The sequence below is a fragment of the Dryas octopetala genome, chromosome 3, assembly GCF_963921425.1.
Source record: "Dryas octopetala chromosome 3, drDryOcto1.1, whole genome shotgun sequence".
NCBI lineage: Eukaryota > Viridiplantae > Streptophyta > Magnoliopsida > Rosales > Rosaceae > Dryas > Dryas octopetala.
In genome coordinates, this window is record NC_141368.1 from 25,394,505 (window position 1) to 25,414,727 (window position 20,223).

The 20,223-nt window shown below is 34.0% G+C and overlaps 1 protein-coding gene across 3 annotated transcripts; it reads right to left on the reverse strand.

Moving 5' to 3' along the window:
• Positions 1 to 3,074: 3,074 nt before the first annotated feature.
• Positions 3,075 to 17,279, reverse strand: LOC147292027 (crossover junction endonuclease MUS81-like). Of its 3 annotated transcripts, none has more exons than XM_086236390.1 (15): positions 17,042 to 17,279; positions 16,176 to 16,264; positions 15,994 to 16,072; positions 15,814 to 15,900; positions 15,590 to 15,715; positions 14,744 to 14,972; positions 13,658 to 13,862; positions 13,438 to 13,565; positions 12,624 to 12,772; positions 10,659 to 10,716; positions 9,335 to 9,493; positions 8,341 to 8,420; positions 5,892 to 6,129; positions 5,171 to 5,257; positions 3,075 to 3,421 (listed from the first exon to the last, which is right to left on the reverse strand). In XM_086236390.1, the coding sequence occupies exons 1-15, from the start codon at positions 17,239 to 17,241 to the stop codon at positions 3,317 to 3,319; spliced, it is 2,019 nt and encodes a 672-aa protein (XP_086092516.1). In that variant the 5' UTR covers positions 17,242 to 17,279; the 3' UTR covers positions 3,075 to 3,316. The 3 variants fall into 3 exon arrangements, with proteins under 3 accessions (XP_086092516.1, XP_086092517.1, XP_086092518.1); XM_086236391.1 differs by lacking the exon at positions 3,075 to 3,421 and adding an exon at positions 3,434 to 3,631; XM_086236392.1 differs by lacking the exons at positions 3,075 to 3,421; positions 5,171 to 5,257 and adding an exon at positions 8,123 to 8,175 and having other exon boundaries at positions 5,910 to 6,129.
• Positions 17,280 to 20,223: the final 2,944 nt, after the last annotated feature.

Below are 20,223 nucleotides of genomic sequence, written 5' to 3' on the forward strand. Positions count from 1 at the left end.
GGATTACCCTCACACATCATCTATTGATCATTGCCGATACACCTATATGAAATTATTCTGTGTAACCGATAGTTGTGACGGTGTATCAGACACATCTAATAATTTTTCGAGATTGAGATTCCCTTCTTTCATCTCATCTTTGAGCGAATATTCAAAGCTGCGACTACTAAGGTCAAAGGGTCAAAACCAAGTATGAGTATCCTCTTTCCATTCATGATAACAACATTAGCATATAATGCTTTAGTTCCTTACCAAGATGAGGATAACTACATTATGGACACATGAAAGGTGGACAAATCCTCATTGTGAAAAGTGAGGCTTATTTTAAGAGATCTTAGCCTTCAACTTATGTTGTCCTTTAAGAACACCTTTAAGACTTCTTGCTTTATTAGATGCTCGTCCATTTACCTCTACAGGTCCTGTCAATCTTACATCTGATACTTCACAAAAACAACTGGTAGCTCTTAAGGATCACTTTGATAGAGATTAGATGAAATGGTAGCAATTACGTCAACAAGATATTGCAACATCGTGACTCATTTGAACAAAATGACTAATCGCTATAACAATATGGTCACAACTCTAAGGCATTGTATATATCATGTACACCCTCAAGGAAAGGGCTTTAGTTTCCAAGACGAAGTTAGTGACCCTGAGTATACCACAGATTCATCTGTAAGTGAGACTGAATCACGAACGAATGCTCAACAAGCTGGTTAAAATTCTCCACACACTCATAAGGGGACCCTAGCTGAACTCTCGATCAGAAGCTACTGCTAACTTGAATACTGGAGATGATGTGTCTCTGTTCGAAAATGATGTTGATGGTGTAGCTCAATGAAACATATTTACTGATACTGCAATGTGTACTAATTGAAGATGTGACTTCTCTCAACAACATTGATGATCCTCTCTGAAAGACATAGATATCTGTATTAATGGTTGATTTCCTCACAGGCTGGTGCTTCAATTGTTTTTGTCACTCTCTTGATGAATCATTGACAATGACTCATTTTTTAATGAATGAAATGTTATTTTGGTATGTACTGTATGTCGCTAAGAGTTAAATGCAACATTAGTCTACTTATTTTCACGTTTTTTTCAAATTGGTCCAAGATTTTTTTTTATCCCAAGTTGGTCCACTTTTTTTTTCGACGAATCCCAAGTTGATCTATTCCGTTAATTTTGTTATAAATTCTGTCAACATGAAAAACAAAATTGTCTTTTTATATTAAATAAATTTTTAATTCTATTAAATATGCATCTTTGTTTTTTTAGTTCTAATTTAGTTTCAATAATTAAATTAAAAAAACAAAGAAAAAAATTGTCCCCCACCGTTGTGTAGATTGATCACCAACCAATTCCCACAAAAAATTTTTCTTTCTTCTTTCTTTTTGTTTGATATGCAACTCTCATAAAATTGCAATCATGGTAAAATCTTAGTTTATTTAATCATTAATCATCAGGGACTCCCAAGCACACACATTCTCTATAAATAGAAATAATAGATAATTGAGGACTTGTTATTCAACAGTATAACATGACTTATATACCCATGTCAACCAATATTCATAGATATCTATGTTTTTATTTATCTAGATTTATCATTTATCAAAAGAAAAAAAAATTATCTATCTAGATTTATCAATTTTTTTTTGTTGAATAAATAAAATAAATTAAAAAATTCGTATTTATATACACATTATTTCTAAACGCTAACTCTAATAGGTTGCCGGGACTCGAACCCCAGAACTAGTCGGATGAAAAAAAAAAAAACAGATTAGAACAAAGCCCATCCCACCTTACGCCCCCCAACCAAGCTCCAAACCCCAGCCACCAATCTGATCAATCATTTTTTTCTTTCTTCTTTTTCTTGTTCTTTAGTTTCCTGGCTTCCAATTCACCCATGACCCATGGAAAATGACTTTATAGCCGTCCATGACCATCTGCGTCCGCTCACCCATAACCAAAACCTCAATCCCAACAAAACCCAGAAACCAAAACACTAAACCCACATAAAAGAAAAGAAATACACTTTGGCACTTTCTCAGAAGATGAAACTCTTTCTGGGTTTCTGTAATGACCAAATCAGAAGCATCTGAAACAACACCTTGGTCATCTAAAATGTGCAAAAATTAAAATAAAAAAATCAAGAAAGAGGGTCTTGGAAACGTGAGAGAATGGGACTTACGCGGTAGGGAGGCTGAGGCAGACTGTGGAAGGCAAAGGTCGGAGCTTTGGCATGTGGGTTCAAACGGTGAGAGTTGAGGACTGAAGCGAGAGACTGTTGGCGCCCAGCCATGGATTTTGCAAACTGTTGGGTCTCAGGGTCAGGGTCAGGGGTGGAGAATACGGGTCGGATTTTGTTCCGTGATTGGGATTAGGGCTGAGGTGGTTGTTGGAAGCTTGGAGAGAGTGTGAGCGGCCACCAATCTGAGCCCCCAAACCCCAGCCACCAATCTGAGCAATCACTCAACCTCACTACCTCAGCCATGGGTGAAGAAAGAAAAAGAACAAGAAGAAGAAGAAAGAAAGAAAAAAAATTGTGGGGCTGTTATTTTTCTTTGTTGACGATCTATGGGTGTGGGATGTTTTTTTTTCTTTGTTTTTTAAATTTAATTATTGCGTTTTTATTATTATTTTTTTAGTTTTAATATTTTTAAAATTAAAAATAGAATTAAAAATTGATTTAATATGAAAAGATAATTTTATCCTTCATTTTAACAGAATTTATAATAAAATTGATGAAATGAATCAACTTAATACACGTAAAAAAAAAAAAAGTGGACTAACTTGATATAAAAAAAAAAAAAAAAAAAAAAACATAGACCAACTTAAGAAAAATGTAAGTAGGCTGACGAATTGTGCATTTTGCTCATGTCTCTAATTACTCTTTGTTTGTGAGGTTTTGATGCCATGATTGCTCATGATTTCTTATGTCCATTATGTGTGATTTCTCAAAATAAATTGAGTTAATTCTTGTAAGATTGGAGTATTTATCAATCCTTACTAATATTAGCCAAAATGCAAACCCATAGTTAAATATACTACTATTGACATGAATTACTAATTTACTACACAGATTGTGCAAAAAACAAGCAGAAGAATGCCATTCCTATATGTACAACAGAAGTGAAATGGCTTTCAGTTCAGAAATTTGTACTGCATGCGACTTTATAATAAACTGTCCGTATCTGATGGCCAGAGAAAAAAAAAACCAATAAAAGATAAACTGTCCATCTTATATACATTGCAAAATATGTAGATTACAAGAGTAATATAATCAAACCATTTCACAATGGGAGAAATGCAACAATCAATTGCCCCAAACCAAGTGACAGATATTCTTGCTAGCAACTGCATTGACGACATTGTTACTCTGTGTTCTAAGCATCTCCTCTTGCGCACCAACATCACCGTCCTAGTTAAAAATATATGATTAAATTTGAGTGGGTACAATACAACAACAAAGGGGCAAAAAAATAGGACTCTCTGTTCATTTGACTTCAAAATTGAAGTCCGCCTAAAATCAACTACATGCAAACAAATTCAAATTGAGCTCATTACAGCAATTTAGAGTTTATTTGTCCTCCAAGCACATCTGAAAGTAGATAATAGACATTGTGCACATCTGCAAGGATTTAAAATGCATTTTTTATTTGACAGTTTTATGAAAAAAAAGTGACACTAGATTCCAACATCTACAAAATCTTACCCTTGTGAGTCATGCTATCTATAGTTAATCCCAAGACCTTGTGCACAAAAACTTGCTTCATTCAAGCCTCGTAGTTTAATTTTCAGTGCAATCACTTATAGCAGTGTTATATATGAACGGACCCATAGCCAAAGAGTCTTCATGGAACAATTATCTCCAACAAACATTCAAGCATTTTCTATAAACCAATAAAGCGTCATCAAAATCAAAAATGGATTCCAACATCTATACAATCTTACCTAATGAGTCATGCATCTATAGTTAATCCCAAGGCCATGTGCACAGCCAAAGTGTTGATCAACAACTGAAACTAGGGTCCAAAAATTTTTGACAACCTATTTTATTTTTCCTACTTGTAACAACCCATTTTTAAACACAGAAAAAGGGCATAGCAGCAAAATGAACCATTATTCCAGTTCATGGTATGTATCAAATGGCTGCTTGCAAGTCTCACCCATTCAAATCTGGCATTTTATGTGCCATGTGACAACTCTTATTTCATACAAAAATATTGGGATGATCTTCACCAAATTAGTTTACCAACCTATAATTTCAAACACTAGACAAAACATAAGGGAGTGAATAATTTTCCATGTGATCTCGGAATTATCCAAACAAACCCTTTATCTTTAACCACTTTCAAGAGGATGTTCTTCTTTAGAAGAATCACCAATGTAATGATGTCTCTCACTAAATATTACGCAATAAAACCGCCGTTCTCTTAACTACTGTGTGGTCACTCAACTAGATTGAACAATAGAAAACAGTAAGTCTATTTGCACACACCTTTTTTCATCACTCCCCAAATATCATAACCCCATTTTCCCCTTTATTTTTTAACTTAAAAAACTTAGTAAAAAGCAATAAATTTCTTTTTACCTATCTGCCATTCTCCCTTTTATCAGTCCCCAAATTTCATAATTTCTTTTTTTTTTTACTTATTTTTTAAAATAAAATATTTGTTTTCCTCTCTCCCCTCCACACTACTCTTTCCTCCCTCCCCCACAGACACCGTTGACTTTTTTGAACTTCAAAAGAAATTTAAAAAAAATTGAAAATTAATGAGGGTAGAACACAAATATTTCAAAAATTTTATACAGAGGCAGATGTGATGAATAGTAAAATAGAAGCGCCCTAAAACCAGAAAACCAAAGCCCATATTGGCTCTCCCTTCCCCTCCCTCCATCTCTCTCACAAAAACTCGTCTAAATATACATGTATTCCTCTCTTTTAGTTTTGAGAGAAAAATCTGAAATTATTTTTGCTGTTTAAACAGTTAAGAGATTTCATTTTTTTTCTTTACATGTTTCTCAAACTCTTTACTCTAGAGATCAGTGACCATGCTGGATGTCTGGACACTAGGCTTGGTGTTTAAATTCTCCCAGGGTGGCACATATGGTTAAACAGATATTAACCAACTCATGTCAAATACAAATTATGGGAGTAAAGACTTACAAGTAGAGAGTAGGCACGGGCAAGAGATAAAAGTGTTGGGTACAAATCCAGAACAGCTATCGCAACTTCCTCAGTTACCTGGGGGACCTGCACTCAGAAGTAAAGATGTATGTACAGCTTGTTCACAGTATTGTCACTAGAAATATTCTAGTTTGCAAAAGTAAGAAATAACCAAATATCATATATATATATATGTGTGTGTGTGTGTGTGTGTGTGTGTATATATATAAACTAGAGTGGTTTAGCCAATTTTGCATCAAAGAACCGCAAACACTTACGGTCACTTTTTGTAGCTTTTGGCATAAATAATTAAAAGTGCTTATAGGCTATAGAATAAATTTTAAGTGGTTTTTTGGGAAGCAAGTGCTTTGTCAGGAAGCACTTCCAAGTAGTTTAATAGCTAAAGCGCTACTGAGCAAAAACGCTTCCCCTAGATGGAGTGCAGAACAGGCCCTTACTATTTTTAATTGAGTTTTGATCCTAAAAGCAGGCAAGTAGAAGGGTCCATTACACCAATGACAAGAACACATCCAGAAGAATCCAATAGGAAAATTATTCACATATATTTGCAAAAATGGAACCCATGGAATGTAATTTTCTCTAAAATCATATATATATAGCAGTGTTATACATGACTGGACCCATAGTTTGTTACATCCATAGTATGTAACTAACAGTCAAATCAGGGATGATATTCCTCTATCTCAAAAGAAGTTCATACCTGCATGAGCTGAATGGCAAATACGTCACTGACTGTCATTTTATCCAGGTCTTGGCACCTTTTAATAAATTCATCAAAAGGAGGACAAACCCCAGCACGTTTGCATTGTTCCTCAGAAAACTCTGATTTGTAACATCGAGTTATTGCTTGAGTAAGATAACGATACTTGTTCAATGTATCAGACAAGCCATTGGTTCTCTGAACATCAAATCCATCCGAAATTTCGGTTGTGAAACAGCTGCATGAGAAATAAAATTGTTGAAGATGTATTCCAATAATAATAATAACAATAATAACTCTTCCAAGTCATTAGGACATCATTAGGATCATTATAATAATGACTTTCAGTCACTAGCACAGAGGGATATGAGATGTGCAAAATCATGGATACTAATGTTCAAAGACTTGAAAGCCACATTGAAAACAGGATCTAAAAAAGAAAGGATCCTAGGATATGGTGCTGAATTTTATACCAATATCTAGGAAATAAGATACAAAGGTATATAGCATTCTTATCATGAGTTTCACATTTCAAACGTATTAAATTCCTAAAACCTTCACAGAACCTTGTACAAAGCTTACAGAGGAAGTATGCAAATACATCCATATCTACCTAGGGGAAAAGATCTTACTTGCAACTATAATTAAAAAGGCAAGGAAAAAACAGCAATCACATGTGTAAATCTTTGAGCTTTTCATAACAAGCTCATTAATCAAACCCAGAGCTAGCAGTACAATATACTATCCAAATTTAACTGGGCCTTCAGTACTAACCTATTTCAAAAACCAAAATGGATTATGCAGAAGCAACTCAAATTGGATGTGCCGTGCGACTAAACTTCCTGCTTGATACACAGATATAGGACAGCGAGGAAGGTTTGATCTTGGGCATTATTTTTTAAGGCTATTTGACGGCTAAAGGAAAAGTGTAGCATATGGGGGGTTTAGTTTAGGAACTTGTTTGGGATGGAAAGAGTTAATTTTGGGACTGGTAACCGGATGTGAACAGTTCCCATGAACAGTACTGTAGAGAAAAATTTGGCTTGGTTGAATAAAAAATTGTTCATTTGAAAATCAATCCAAGCTCAAAAATCTAGCATAATATTTTTTGAAAAATGCTTGGGTACTCAAGGTTGGTACTCATACTTGAGTACCCAAGCATTGTGCATATTTTTTTTCATGAACATGGAGCTTGACTACGAACATCTAAAGTTAGCTTGAACTTGGCTTGTTAAGAAGGCTTGATATGGACTTGACTTGTGTATGAGTAAGGCCCAAATATCTAAGATATGTGGTCCTAAACTTTCTACATTTCATTCTGCAGCTTGACTTTTGAAAGGATTACAAAAGATTGAACAAAGGTGCATATATATTGCGGCAACTATGGGGTTGTACCATGCCAAAAACTTAACTTTTTTGGCTTGGTTATGGAATTTGTAAATCTTGTATGACAAGGTACACAGAGGAACTACATGATGAATGAAAGCAAGACAATTTCATCAAGCTGAAATGGTATCTGATTTAGTTGATGAATTAAATTATTACTTTTATGTACTTTTCTGCAACTCTTGTAAAAAATTTATTGGCATGGTCAAATACATATTATTATTAATAATTTTTTTTTTTTTTTTTTGTGAAAAAAGCTTGTTTGTAACTCCCAGCTTGAGCATATACCCGTTTGACAAGTCAGGCCAAGCATGAAAATTCAATACTCGGCTTGGCTTGGCTCAATTGCAGCCCTAGACAATAGACATCGATAAAGCCCTAAATTGAAACAAAGCCCCAAACAAAAATTAGTTTCATCTTTAATCTTGCCTTCCTTGAGTTTCTTGTAGCCTGAATCATATACTTTTAAAAACAATAAAGTGGATTAAGAACCATATGTTCTCTTAAATTCTTGATAACAAATTGTGGAAAAGTCCAGTGTAAAGACCACCAGCCAAAGTCATTCTTTTAGCAGGAATTACTTTTGCTGTTGTGTAAAGGAAAAAAAAATTAAATAAAACAATATATCTTTAGATTGAAACAATGCCCTTGCCTGGTAATTAGAGAAATGCTGCATCCAGATTTCTATTCCTACACATGATGTTTGACATTTACTTATCATATCAAAGTCACATCTGAAGTATCCACATAAAACTTAACCCTCATTGGCAATATTATAAATTATTCAAAAGCATTATGCCTGCAATATCAAATGACCAATTAAAAACACAATCGAAAATAAAGACCTATTTTCATCTGGACCAGGTAGCAAACAGATCCTACACTGATGCAGGTCATACTGAAACAGAAGGTTAAAACAAAAATCATCACCAAAGTTATTTATGACAATGATATACATAGGGCAAGGTTTACTTTCCTAGTTTAAACACGGTGATTTGCTTTAAATCTTAGTATTTAGAGTCAAGTAAAATGTAGCCCATAAGAACATTAAAGAAATTCTTACGCTGTTTTAATGCTTTCTGCTGCTTCAGAAGAATTTGGATCGCCTTCCACAAGATATATCAGTTTCTTAAGTCCACACCTCTAACAATATGCAATTAAAGGACCAAACATGTCAGAATAATGCGAAATAAGTTTTGCAGAATTATATCCAAAAGTCTCAGGAAAGCTAAACCATCATATGCATCACTAGAAGCAAACAGAATTTCTCCAGTAGATGGTGAAAAACAAAAGAGCCTAAATTGAATATACAAGCAAATCAATAACAGGTAAATACACAACAATGGAGTGCATCTAACTATCCTTGCACAAATGTAAAGTACTTTAAAACCCAATGAAGTCCAGAATATTTGAATATTAAATAAAATTCTTATCCTTTTTAGCATAGGAAATATAATACAAACAGAAAAACCAAATTTCTGCAAACGTGATACACTCAATCTCAACCAATTTACTCTGTCAAGTAACTAAAGCAAATTCAGAATTCATAAGCAGCACTATGCTGTGGCCAAAAAAAAAAAAAAGCAGCACTATGCTAAATAGTAATCCCAGTTGGCAGCAATAAATTCATGTCAGAAAGGAAACTGATGCTCCACTAAGAAATAAGCACAACATGTGATATCCATAACTAATATCACCAAAGAAAATACTACATTTTCATCAATTCTTGCTCAAAATTCTACCATTTCCCTCAAAATTCTAAACTGAGAATGGTTCCCACCATTTCACTTTTTTTTCCACACCCAATCTGAAGTTATCAACATACAGACAGGTTTTGGATGAATAGAAACTTTTGATGCAGTAAACGCAGACTGATATTAAAAGTTAAACTGGGAGAAACCCAACTTTTGCCCATAAAATGGTATAATACTAAGCATGCAAACAACAGGTTAGTTCTGCTACAACAGTTGCACAACAAAATGCATGGAACATATAATAGCATACTTCAAATAACAGACAAGGATAAAACATTGAGCCTTTTGATTAAGAATCAATACCAAAAGTCTCAATTTTTGATCCCTGTAACGATTGTCTCTGATTGAACAGCGTAAATCATCAATGTTCTTCCTCTCAACAATAAAATCAAGTACATATTCACTCTCAAGATGTTTATGGCGAGCTATCCAAATTCCATCTCCAACTGGTAACCGCCTAACCTGTAAAGAGTCAGTTTGTTAATTACAGTTTGCAGAAGTAGAAGAGAAGGCAATGCAACAAAAGAGACAAGAAACTAACTTTCAAGCTAGTAAGTCACACATCTCAAAAACCAGCAAATGATGCCATTTAGGTCAATAATCACATCAATTTCAGATTCGAACTAGCAAACACACATGAAGAACACTATGAGTCTATGACAAACCCAAATATTTTTTAACAAGAACGGAAAGTTCGCTGGAGGCAAAGACTTTTAAACGAGTTCTTAAAATCATAACTGAATTTTATAAATATCAGCATTCCAAAACCTAGCCAATTTGAGTTCAGTATTTTAGAAATGGAATTATTTAGAAAACAAAAAAAGTAAAAACAATAACTAGAATGGACTAGAAGATGGGAAGCAAATGTTCCCAAGTCTCTCACTATCTCACCAAACATAGCAAGAGAACAATGTGAAAATTAGTGTGAAATGTAAAATTTAATTTGCACAGGACTTGCAGGCATCAGAGAGATTTTGTAAAGCAGCAGGCAGGAATAGGGCCACCGATGATACATACTGCTTTCTTAAATTACTAAGATGCCCCAGTCTGGTGAAAGTAAAACTGATGAGATGAAGCCTAATTCCAACACAGTAGGTTCTTTTTTGATAGAGGTTAGGGTGAATGGTGAAAGACTAAAGTCCCAAGTTCAAGACTGTCACAATTTTCCAAAACTACACACTCTAAATTTAGGATAGCTGTTTTTTTTTATAACACAGCACCGACACAGCTAGTCTTCAAACCAAAAGGTTTCAAGTAAAACAAGATAAATGCTTGAAAACAACAGTGAAAATAATATTTTTGACAATTCTACAGTTATATACTTTTTTCAGACAATGGCCAATAGGTACCTGCACAGAATCCCCTGTGGCATTACATCAAAAACCAGCTCATAAATTAAGAGCGATACAACAAAGGCTTCCTCATTTTATTTCAAAATTCCAGATGACTCAACCATGACGTAGCATAATATGTTAAACACTATACAAACAAACAAGTAACAAAAACAGTACCAAAAGTTGCAATGTTTTGTGAAACCAATACAAAGAATGATACACAACAGTACAAATTCCAGTTAATGTTCAATGAATCCATTAGAACTAACATATAAAAGAATACAAACACTCACCTCTATTTTGATTTTGAATCGAGTACAAACATTCTCAATAATTCTCCTAGACCGCGATCTAAAACCACAATATACATCAAATTAATCACAGTTGGTATGAACACCAACAAGGACAATAGACAAAAAAATGGAGTGCACATTACCATTTAACATAGTAAAATAACAAGAATCCAACAGGAAGTCTACTTACAAGGAGATTACAACACGGCATTGACATGGTGACACAACAAAACTCAAGGATTTAGGACACAGATACGGCTTGGACACAATAATAGATAATTATATTATAAAAATATACGAAATTATTTCTAACGTAATGATTTAGGTTCAGATCATTGTAATTTAGTGAACTTGAGTCCCTTAATTAAAAAATTCCTATAAACAAATTTTGGAAATATAATTTTTACTCTGGGCAACAATTCCTTGTCTACAAGTATATTTGAGTACATTAATAAATTATTTAGGTGAACATGTGTTCAAGGTCTGTTGTCCAACAGGAACACAGGGACCTAGAAGTGTTCGACTTCATGGGGGAAACCAATACATTGAGATATTGTCAGCTTCCCTTGTGCCAGCATCCATGAAACGAAAGTTCAGGACACCTCTCGTTTGATTTATATTATCTAATTATTTTATATATAATTGACTTTGGGGAAGAACGACAGGTTTTCACCCACAACCCCTCTTTCTTTTCTCTTCACTCTTCAGCCGCCACCTCCTAACTCCATTTTCCATCCTCCAGATTCAATCACCACCGATGCAGCTTGCATTCTCCCTCTTCATTTCAAGCCACCACCCTCCCAAACTCCATTTACATCATTACAGCTACCCCCCTCCCCCTAAACAAATATAGACCCGAATTTACATATGTTTCTTCCAGAAACACAATCTTGGAGCTTTATTTTGGAGATGAGTTGATATTTTCCTTTATAGGATATTGTTGTTATAACTTATGTATTGTTTTTGGTTTGGCTTTGAAATTTTCTTTTACTTAATTAGATATAAGTCCCTCATTAACATTTTTTTTCTCAAACAGAAGTATAATGACATATTTTTTTGGGAAGTCTTTAAAAAAATTAAAGTCCAATAGAACTTAGGTAATAAAAAGAATATCTTTGAGAGACCTGGATCTAAAAATCCCTTTTGTGTTTAGGTTTTCTGGTTTGCTTTTTTATTTTTCGTTTGTTCCAAAAAAACACCGATCATGTGCTTCAAGAAAATCCCAAACAGGTTCTTTGGTTTATTTCCTCATATGCTTTTTGTGTTTTGGTTTTCTTGTGTAGAGCCTATTTAGAGAAGTATAAGATACATATAACAAAAGGAAAACAAGGTTTCTCCCAGCCCTGTTCTTTGTGAATTTTGAAATTAATTTGATGTTGGATTGCTTGGTCTTTCATCTGTGTAATGCCGGGTTGTATTGATATTATGTACAACTTTTTATATCTGAACAATTACTTGGCTGTTGTAATCTAAGGACTACGGAAGAAAAAAAAAATGTGGTAATAATTGTCATATTAGCAATAACTTGGTTGTTGTATCAATTTGTTATCCCATTTGGTGTTTTGTTTCTTATAATATTTGTTATTCAGAAATAGGGGTGGGGGTAGGGATATGGAGGCAGAATGGGGAAACCGACAATGAGGCAGGCAGGGATGGGGAACCACCACACCGTTTGGGACAGGGACGGGAGAGAGGATTGGGATAAGAAATGGTGGCGGCGGAGGAGGGAATGGGGATGGCAAACTCGAAGCCCTCCCGTCCAATTGTCATCCCTAAGGAAAATGAATAATTACAAACAATGAGTTCTACAAGGAGCATGTATGCAAGGACCAGTCATTTTGCACATATGAAATAATTATTGACTTAACTACAAAACTCTTTTGATGTCCAAGAGAGAATAACAAGTATCTTTAACAAGCTTTGTCATTAAAATATTGGCAGAAGAAAAATTCAGAATTTACTGACCCATGAGTGGCAAATTGCTCTCGATCATCCAATACTAAGATTACTTCATATGCATCCTCAAATCTCTCCCCAAAGCTTAGAGGTGGCATAGATAAAACATTCGAACTTGTTTCGATACCAACCGCACTACACTTTTGCACAGGACAACTCTGTGGAAATCAACAAGCCAATGATCAACACATAACAATATACTCGGGTGTGTTCAACATTACTGAAAAAGGCGACTTTCGAAACTAACAAAAAAGTTCTAAAGCACCATACTTTTCTGTCTTGCAAATTTATAAAATTGAACATGTGGCCCCCAAAATTTTTGTTTTTAAGAAGAAACAGAAATTTATTAATCAACAAAAACCCAGTACAAAATAACACGGACTGAAGCTCTGCCAGTTAAAATACAAATTATATTTTATTCATTTAGGTTTAATGGGATTTGCTTCTTTGCATGAATTAAAATATTTTTATTTGACACCACAGTCTTGCATTCTATCATTTGAAATAAAAATTAATCCAAATCTTACTTGCCTCCTACTTTTTTTAAAATAAAAAAATAAAAAAAATATTGATTATGTCCCTATTTTGCAGTACTTAGTAAATTCTATATGTATCAGTCAAATACACAAAATATTGAAATAAAAATTAATCCCAAGTCTTACTTGCCTCCTACTTATTTTTTTAAATAAAAAAATATAAGAAAAATATTAATTATGTCCCTATTATGCAGTACTTAGTACATTCTATATGTGTCAGTAAAATACGCAAACTATACCCATGGAAAACTATTATCATTTTAGTTCAACTACATGCACACACATACAGAAGATGAACAAGCTCTCAACATAAAAGAGTTCGAAGAAGGATCATTGGAATTAATCTTTGGCATATGTCCGACATCGCAAGAAGAGTTGTTCAGTCTACTCTCAACCCCTACACAATCTCTGTCACCTGAGAAATTATAACATGCTCTATCAGACAGGGTTTAAGAGAAATTTGAGTATTTCACTATCATTTAGCAGCATATAATGCAAGTTTATTACCATTTGCAACCATATAAGTGGTTAAAGTTGAACGAGAGTCATCCCTTAAAGTCTGAGAGTTCAAATGCAAACCATAAACTTCATCTTCTCGAAGACGACACAGAACTGATGGCCATAGTGAACAGATTTCCTTGTCATGCAAAGTTTCTGAAACTTCTCTAAAAGCTTGGACAATCTGTTCCCTAGAATACCCCATGTGCATAAACTACATTAAGGAAAAAATGAATCAGTAAAGATTTTGACCTAGACAAAGCAAGTAATTAAAACTAACACTAAAACTTTTGACCACAAGAAGCAAAACAATGTAACATTTAATGGACTTCTTTAGAGGACAAGTTATTTAAAAATGAAATGGAAAAGCAAGAAGTGTTAGACATCAAATGAAGCTTATGGATGTCTTCTTTAAAATACTTGGATATTGAGTAAATAGAAACCAGACATGATAGTTTTAAAAAAAAAAAAAAAGAGAAATCAATAAGTATCGTGTGTTTTATTAAGTTGAGGCTGTTGATTGTTGGGCTTGTTTCTCCATGTCTTAAGCTTTTAGGATCAACTCTTACCTAACATTGTATAAGAGCTTTAATCAATGTTTCATCTTGGAAAGAAGGGTGTTCAGAATTTAAAATAAAAATATGAAGATGCAAACTGATTATTGTTCCCAGTCCACAATGCAAGATAAATATTAAAAAGCTAGTTAGATATAGAGTTAATTACACTTACACCCCCTGAGATTTATCGTTTTTTCACATACACCCCCTGGGGTTTCAATAATTACACATACACCTCTTGAGGTTTCAAAACTATTGCATATAACCCCCTACAAGAGAAAAAAATAAATAAACAAAAAAGAAAATATTTGTATTGAGGTTGAACCTTACACCTTGAGTAATCTTATTAGGTCATTTTATCCCTTAGTATGCCTTTTTGCATAATTTCTCATCATTTTTTGTCTCACTATAGGGGGTTATATGCAACAGTTTTGAAACCTCAGAGGGTGTATGTGTAATTATTGAAACCCCAGGGGGTGTATGTGAAAAGACAATAAACCTCAGGGGGTGTAAGTGTAATTAACTCTTAGATATATACCTTCCCAAGGTATTCCTGTGGAATATCAATTGACTTCTCCTTCCCACTCAAATTAGTGTATAACAATGTTGCCTCCGTGTCAGGATGAGCAAGCTCCTGATGTGAAATATTGTCCACATCCAGAACAGAAAGCCCTTTAGCATTAGTAGTTTTATCTATGAGATCTGCCAAACCAGATCTCATGAGACATTCACGTGCAGCTTCCTGACCTTCTTGAGTAAGCATGTACCTACAGTTCTGCATGCATTACACATCTTCTAATAGTACATACAATCTAAGTGCAACTTGACAACTTCCAGGTCTAAGCTTATAAGAACTGCTTGACCTAGTACATGATTTCTCAGCATGTGGTTCAGACAAGTACTGACTCATTTTGAAACTAACCATATCACAGACAAGGTTCCATCTGGTTAATCATTTATTTTCTGTAAGCCTAATGTGAACTTAAATGTCAATTGTCATTTACCGAAAAATCAAACATTTGCCCATGTGCCTGAATAAGCGAAAAGAATTAAGTACTACAGCTCATCAATCATTCTAATAAATTCCACATCATAGTTTAGTCTTAAATCATCATTCACATTAAAGTAGACCTTTCCTACTACATTATATATAATGGTGAATTCTTTTGTAAGTAACTCATCTTTCATAAAGACAGTGTGAATTATTATTCCTTGTTAACAAACAAGGTAAATGCTTCCACATAAAATTGTACAGGGCATAATGCCATAGCTCTTTTCATTAAAGTTTACAAGCCCTGAGGCAGAAAAATAGTATAAGATAAATATATAATTCCTTGTTAGCATAATAAATGAGAAAAAAGGAATGTAGAAACAAATGCCATACTTTGCTGGGCAACTTGATTTCACAACCAGTCCCTTGGTTATCAATGTCTTCATGCAAGACCATCCACTATACCAGTCCCTTGCAGAACTTCCAAAGTGTCCAGGTTTCCCCTTTCCCTTCTCTGGCCTAAGCACACACAAACCAGGTCTCACAACACCACACATATCCACATTAAACACAAATGACAAACACATTTACAGAACTCATATAATGAATCAACATACATAATTGGCACACGAGAAAGTCCACTTGCTTCAGCTGCATCAATAAGCTCCTGCTTACGCATAAATTCATTCCCATTTTCAGTTCCCCTGATGAAAACTTATCATTAACTCCTACTTCAAGAAAAATTCAATTACAACTGTATGTGAGTGCATATTTAGTTAAATAGGAATCCAATTTACCTGTAAAGTGTGATCAACAATGCATATGTCACAGAATTCTTTTGTGGAACATAGCGTCTGCTCCCTTTGGTTTTCTTACCTAAAGAAAGAATACAAAATGCATATTTGACAGAAACACCTGTGAGTTTAAGAATTAAATCATATAAAAAGAGAATATAAAGCCAATGAATTATGAAAAGTACCCTTTTTGGTTAAGTCTTCCAGTTCAGAACTGCCTGAACTGGTGTCAAAAAACTCTTGCATAAGCCGCAAAATCCACTTTCCCACACCCCTGCAGCAAAATTATGAATGGAACACAAAATCATTAAATAAATAAAATAGAATATGAAAATGTAATCCCCTCAAGAGCTTTTCAAATCTTCAAGGCACTTTTTTAACTTTTTAAATAAGTAATCATAACTTTCTTTCATTTTTCAACTTCCCATGTGAAGACCTCTCTTTGAAAATGATGTGTATTAGGTCCATTATTCTTGTAGTTTCAGGTGCCCAATAACTCAAAGAAAAAAAAAATTCCATCTTGTTTCTCAACCCCAATTTCTCAAAACCAAACAGAGATAATTTAGATTGATTATAGTACAATGACTGTAATAAGAAATACAAACAAAATTCTCAGATAAATTTTTTTTTTGAAATAAACAACAATAAACTCTCAATAAAATATTAAAACAATAAAACTCTTTTCCTTGTTCTATTTTCATCTCCTCATCAAGATCATTCTCAAGTATACCAAAAACTAACATTAGGGTCTCATTAAGTCATTATTTTCCTATTCCACTTTTATATAAACATCCTGGGAAAAATCAAACTTCAAATTCAATAACTATAAAATGGCAAAGCAACCAAATCAAATAAAAGAAAAAAATTGGAACTTCAACATTATACATTGATCATAAAATTAATGAAAATTGCTTTCCTTGATGAAAATTCTATCCCTGATGCTCTTGCATTCACCGAATGACCAATATTCTAACCCTAATTATAGAACATTGAATACGCCAGGAAAATGAAAACTTTCAAGAAAACTCAAAACAGGGTTATGAAAACTCACTTGATTTGGGAAAACTCTTTGAGAGTTTTAATAGGGTTCTTGGAATTGCATACGTTGGAGTAAGCCTTAGAAAGAGTCATTTCGATGTTCTCGGAGATGCCTTTGGGCTTTTGTTCGGCCATTTCATGCCACTTGCTCAGCATGTACGCTGCGAGCTCTTCGTTCTCGTGGCATGCCACCGTGCGCTTCTGCCGCTCCATTGATTTTGGATTACGGGTTTCCACAGAGCCACAGAGGAACCGACTCAGAGGAGGGAGACTGGGTGTTTGAAATTGAACTTGTGGCCTTGTTGACCCGTTCTCTAATTATTGGTTTGGGCCGGGCTATAATATGTAAGCAGTAAGCCTAAGCTCGCCCACTGGGCTGGGCCATGCGGGCCTGTCCAATGAAAATATCCAATTGAGCTTTTTTAGCCTACTTATGTTAGGGAAATTGAAGAGTGGTGCTATTACGACCACCTTAAACTGCTGAGTTGACTACCCTATTTTAAAATTCTAATTTTACCCTTAAAATAAAAAATTTCAAATTTGTTCGTCAGGTCATTCGACGGTTATTTATTGAAATATTTGTGATTATTCGACAATTATCTGCTGAACATTAGTGGATTATTCGGTGGATAACCACCAAATGAAAATGAAAAAGACATTCGACAGTTATTTGCCGAAATGTTTGTGTTTATTTGACACTTATCTATCAAACATTGATGGATATTTCAGTAGATAACCATCGAATAGATCTGTGTGATTTTATCATTTTTTGCAATAAAAGGTAAAATAGGAAAAAAGTTGGACAAAATATGTTAGGGTGGTCTGCATAACCTCACTCAAATTGAACTCAATAACCTACTTTATAGAGCAAATTGTTTTTATAATCATCTTTTTTTCAAACTTACTTCTATGACTCTTTGGCTATTTTTTGGACCAATATACCCTTAATATATATTAATAATTTAGATAGTGAATGACAAAACCAAAAGTCAGTGACTTTCTCTCCTTCGCACACCCACTTGCATTGCGTGTGCAACATCGTCGACCCCGTCTTCCTCTTTGTTGTCTTCCTTGCAATCGACCTCTCTCTTCGCACAACCATCGTCAACCCGGACTTCCTCTTTGTTGTCTTCCTCACCATCGACCCATGTACATAGTGAACCTAGATTTTGAAAGGGAATTTTTTAATGCAAGAGGTGTTAAGTAGCTTGAAATTGACTTTGTGCGTGTAGATGGAGGTAATAAGAACGATATTAGTTCGAAAATGAACGTGGAGGTAGCATGTATGGATGAAGGCCAGATGAATAAAGAGAATTGTGATACATCCAAAGTGGAAGCTTCAACGGTGGACTTAGGTCTAACCAGAGGCGTATTTAGGATTTTAAAATGGGGTAGGTTGAAAGTCCAAGCTAGCTTTTCATTATTGTTAGTAATTTTATTTTTTTTGCGAAATTTCGACAGCATCTTATCTGTTTTTATGACATTTCTCAAATTTACATATCCTATTAAATCACTTTTATAATTATTATAAAACAAAACTTGATTGCACAAGTGAATTTCATTAATAAAAAACAAAATATACACCTTGTTAGGGGGGACATAATGAGTCTTACCCCTCAAAATGCATATTCATAGTAATAAGAAACAATAAAAAAACATGTGCGTTTCTTCTCAGCATAAAAGTCATCAATTACATAATTATAACTAATAGTATCAACAAATGTTTTTCAATGTGAATAATCATACAATCTGCAAGAAAATCATCACATATCTTGTTCCGAAGTCGATTCTTAATAATTTTCATAGATGAAATTGTTCGTTATGTTGTTGCCGTAGAAACTGGAAGAGTCAACATTAGACGAATTAATCTCTCAATCAACTAGTATGATTTTCTTTCTCTAACAAATTCTTGGCATTATTCCGAAAGAGAAGACACATTTTGAAATTTCAAAAGTTCACATATATGCCTCATATTGATAATGTTCTAACTGGTCTTTTAAGGTAAATAGTTCATTTGCATTAAAGTCGTGAGGGTAAAATTTCTCAGCCAAAGTGCATACTTTGTCTTTGTCAATGTCAAATGATTTGAATCCATCACGAGGATCCAATGTTGAGCTGAGGGTAAAAAATTCTATTGTTCTATTGTTCCCTCATGGAATCTATTATATATCTAACTCTATCAACTGAAAATCTATTACAGTGTTAAATATATCAAAATAAAAATAATGCTCAACTGTAATAAAATATTGTTGTTGACAACAATGATCTGTACCCTCCATATAGCGAGAACTCAAATCAGGGATATCAATTTTATGATTTTCACAAAATGATACCACAATCCCCATGAAATTATCCCAACCATTGTTCCTTAATTTTTGAAGAAGAAATTTAGTACTTGCAACTAAATTCATAGCATTTATGATATCTTGAGATTGATTCTACAATGCTTGGCAAAGTATATCAGTAATTCTCATAACTTTATTCAACAAATGGAAGTGAAGGATGATGTTCAACTCTTTGATTTTTAGAAGGATGATGCTTATCACTACTAGATGGAGAATAATGCTCACTTGATGATGTTGATGCTTGATGATTTTTCTTAAAAAATGAAAGAAGAGTTTTTCTTGGCTTGAAATGTTGACTCGACATTATAAACTGTAACCAATGTATTATGTAATAAAAACAACAAAACCGACACAATGTAATCATAAATTACCAAAAATCACAACTACAAGAGAAGATAAATAATGGAATAAGCCAATCAGGTAAGTTAAGCTTGAAACCCCAAATTTATTCAACATTAATTTTCTTACTTTTTGTTTAACAACATCTAGTAGTATTTCAAAGCCACTACTTTTTATTAGATTCCAATCATAATATATGAAACATTTTAAACATTATAGACTCGTTTAATTTAAGTTTTGGGGGCTTAGGAATGAAAAATCAATTACATTCTCACGTTCGGTAATGATTTCGTGTGTTTCACTCATGTTGCATGCACGAACACTTTATATATATACACCATTTTCCTCCAACCTCATGACACACTTGAGCCATCTCGACAAGTAGAAATCATGTATGAGCAACACTATTATTTCTGGCTATCACATAGGAACTACAGTCTCCTCAAATGGCATCACAGGGGCATCTGCAGCATCCTCGACTAGCATCTCAGCTGTCTTCTCACTCTGGACA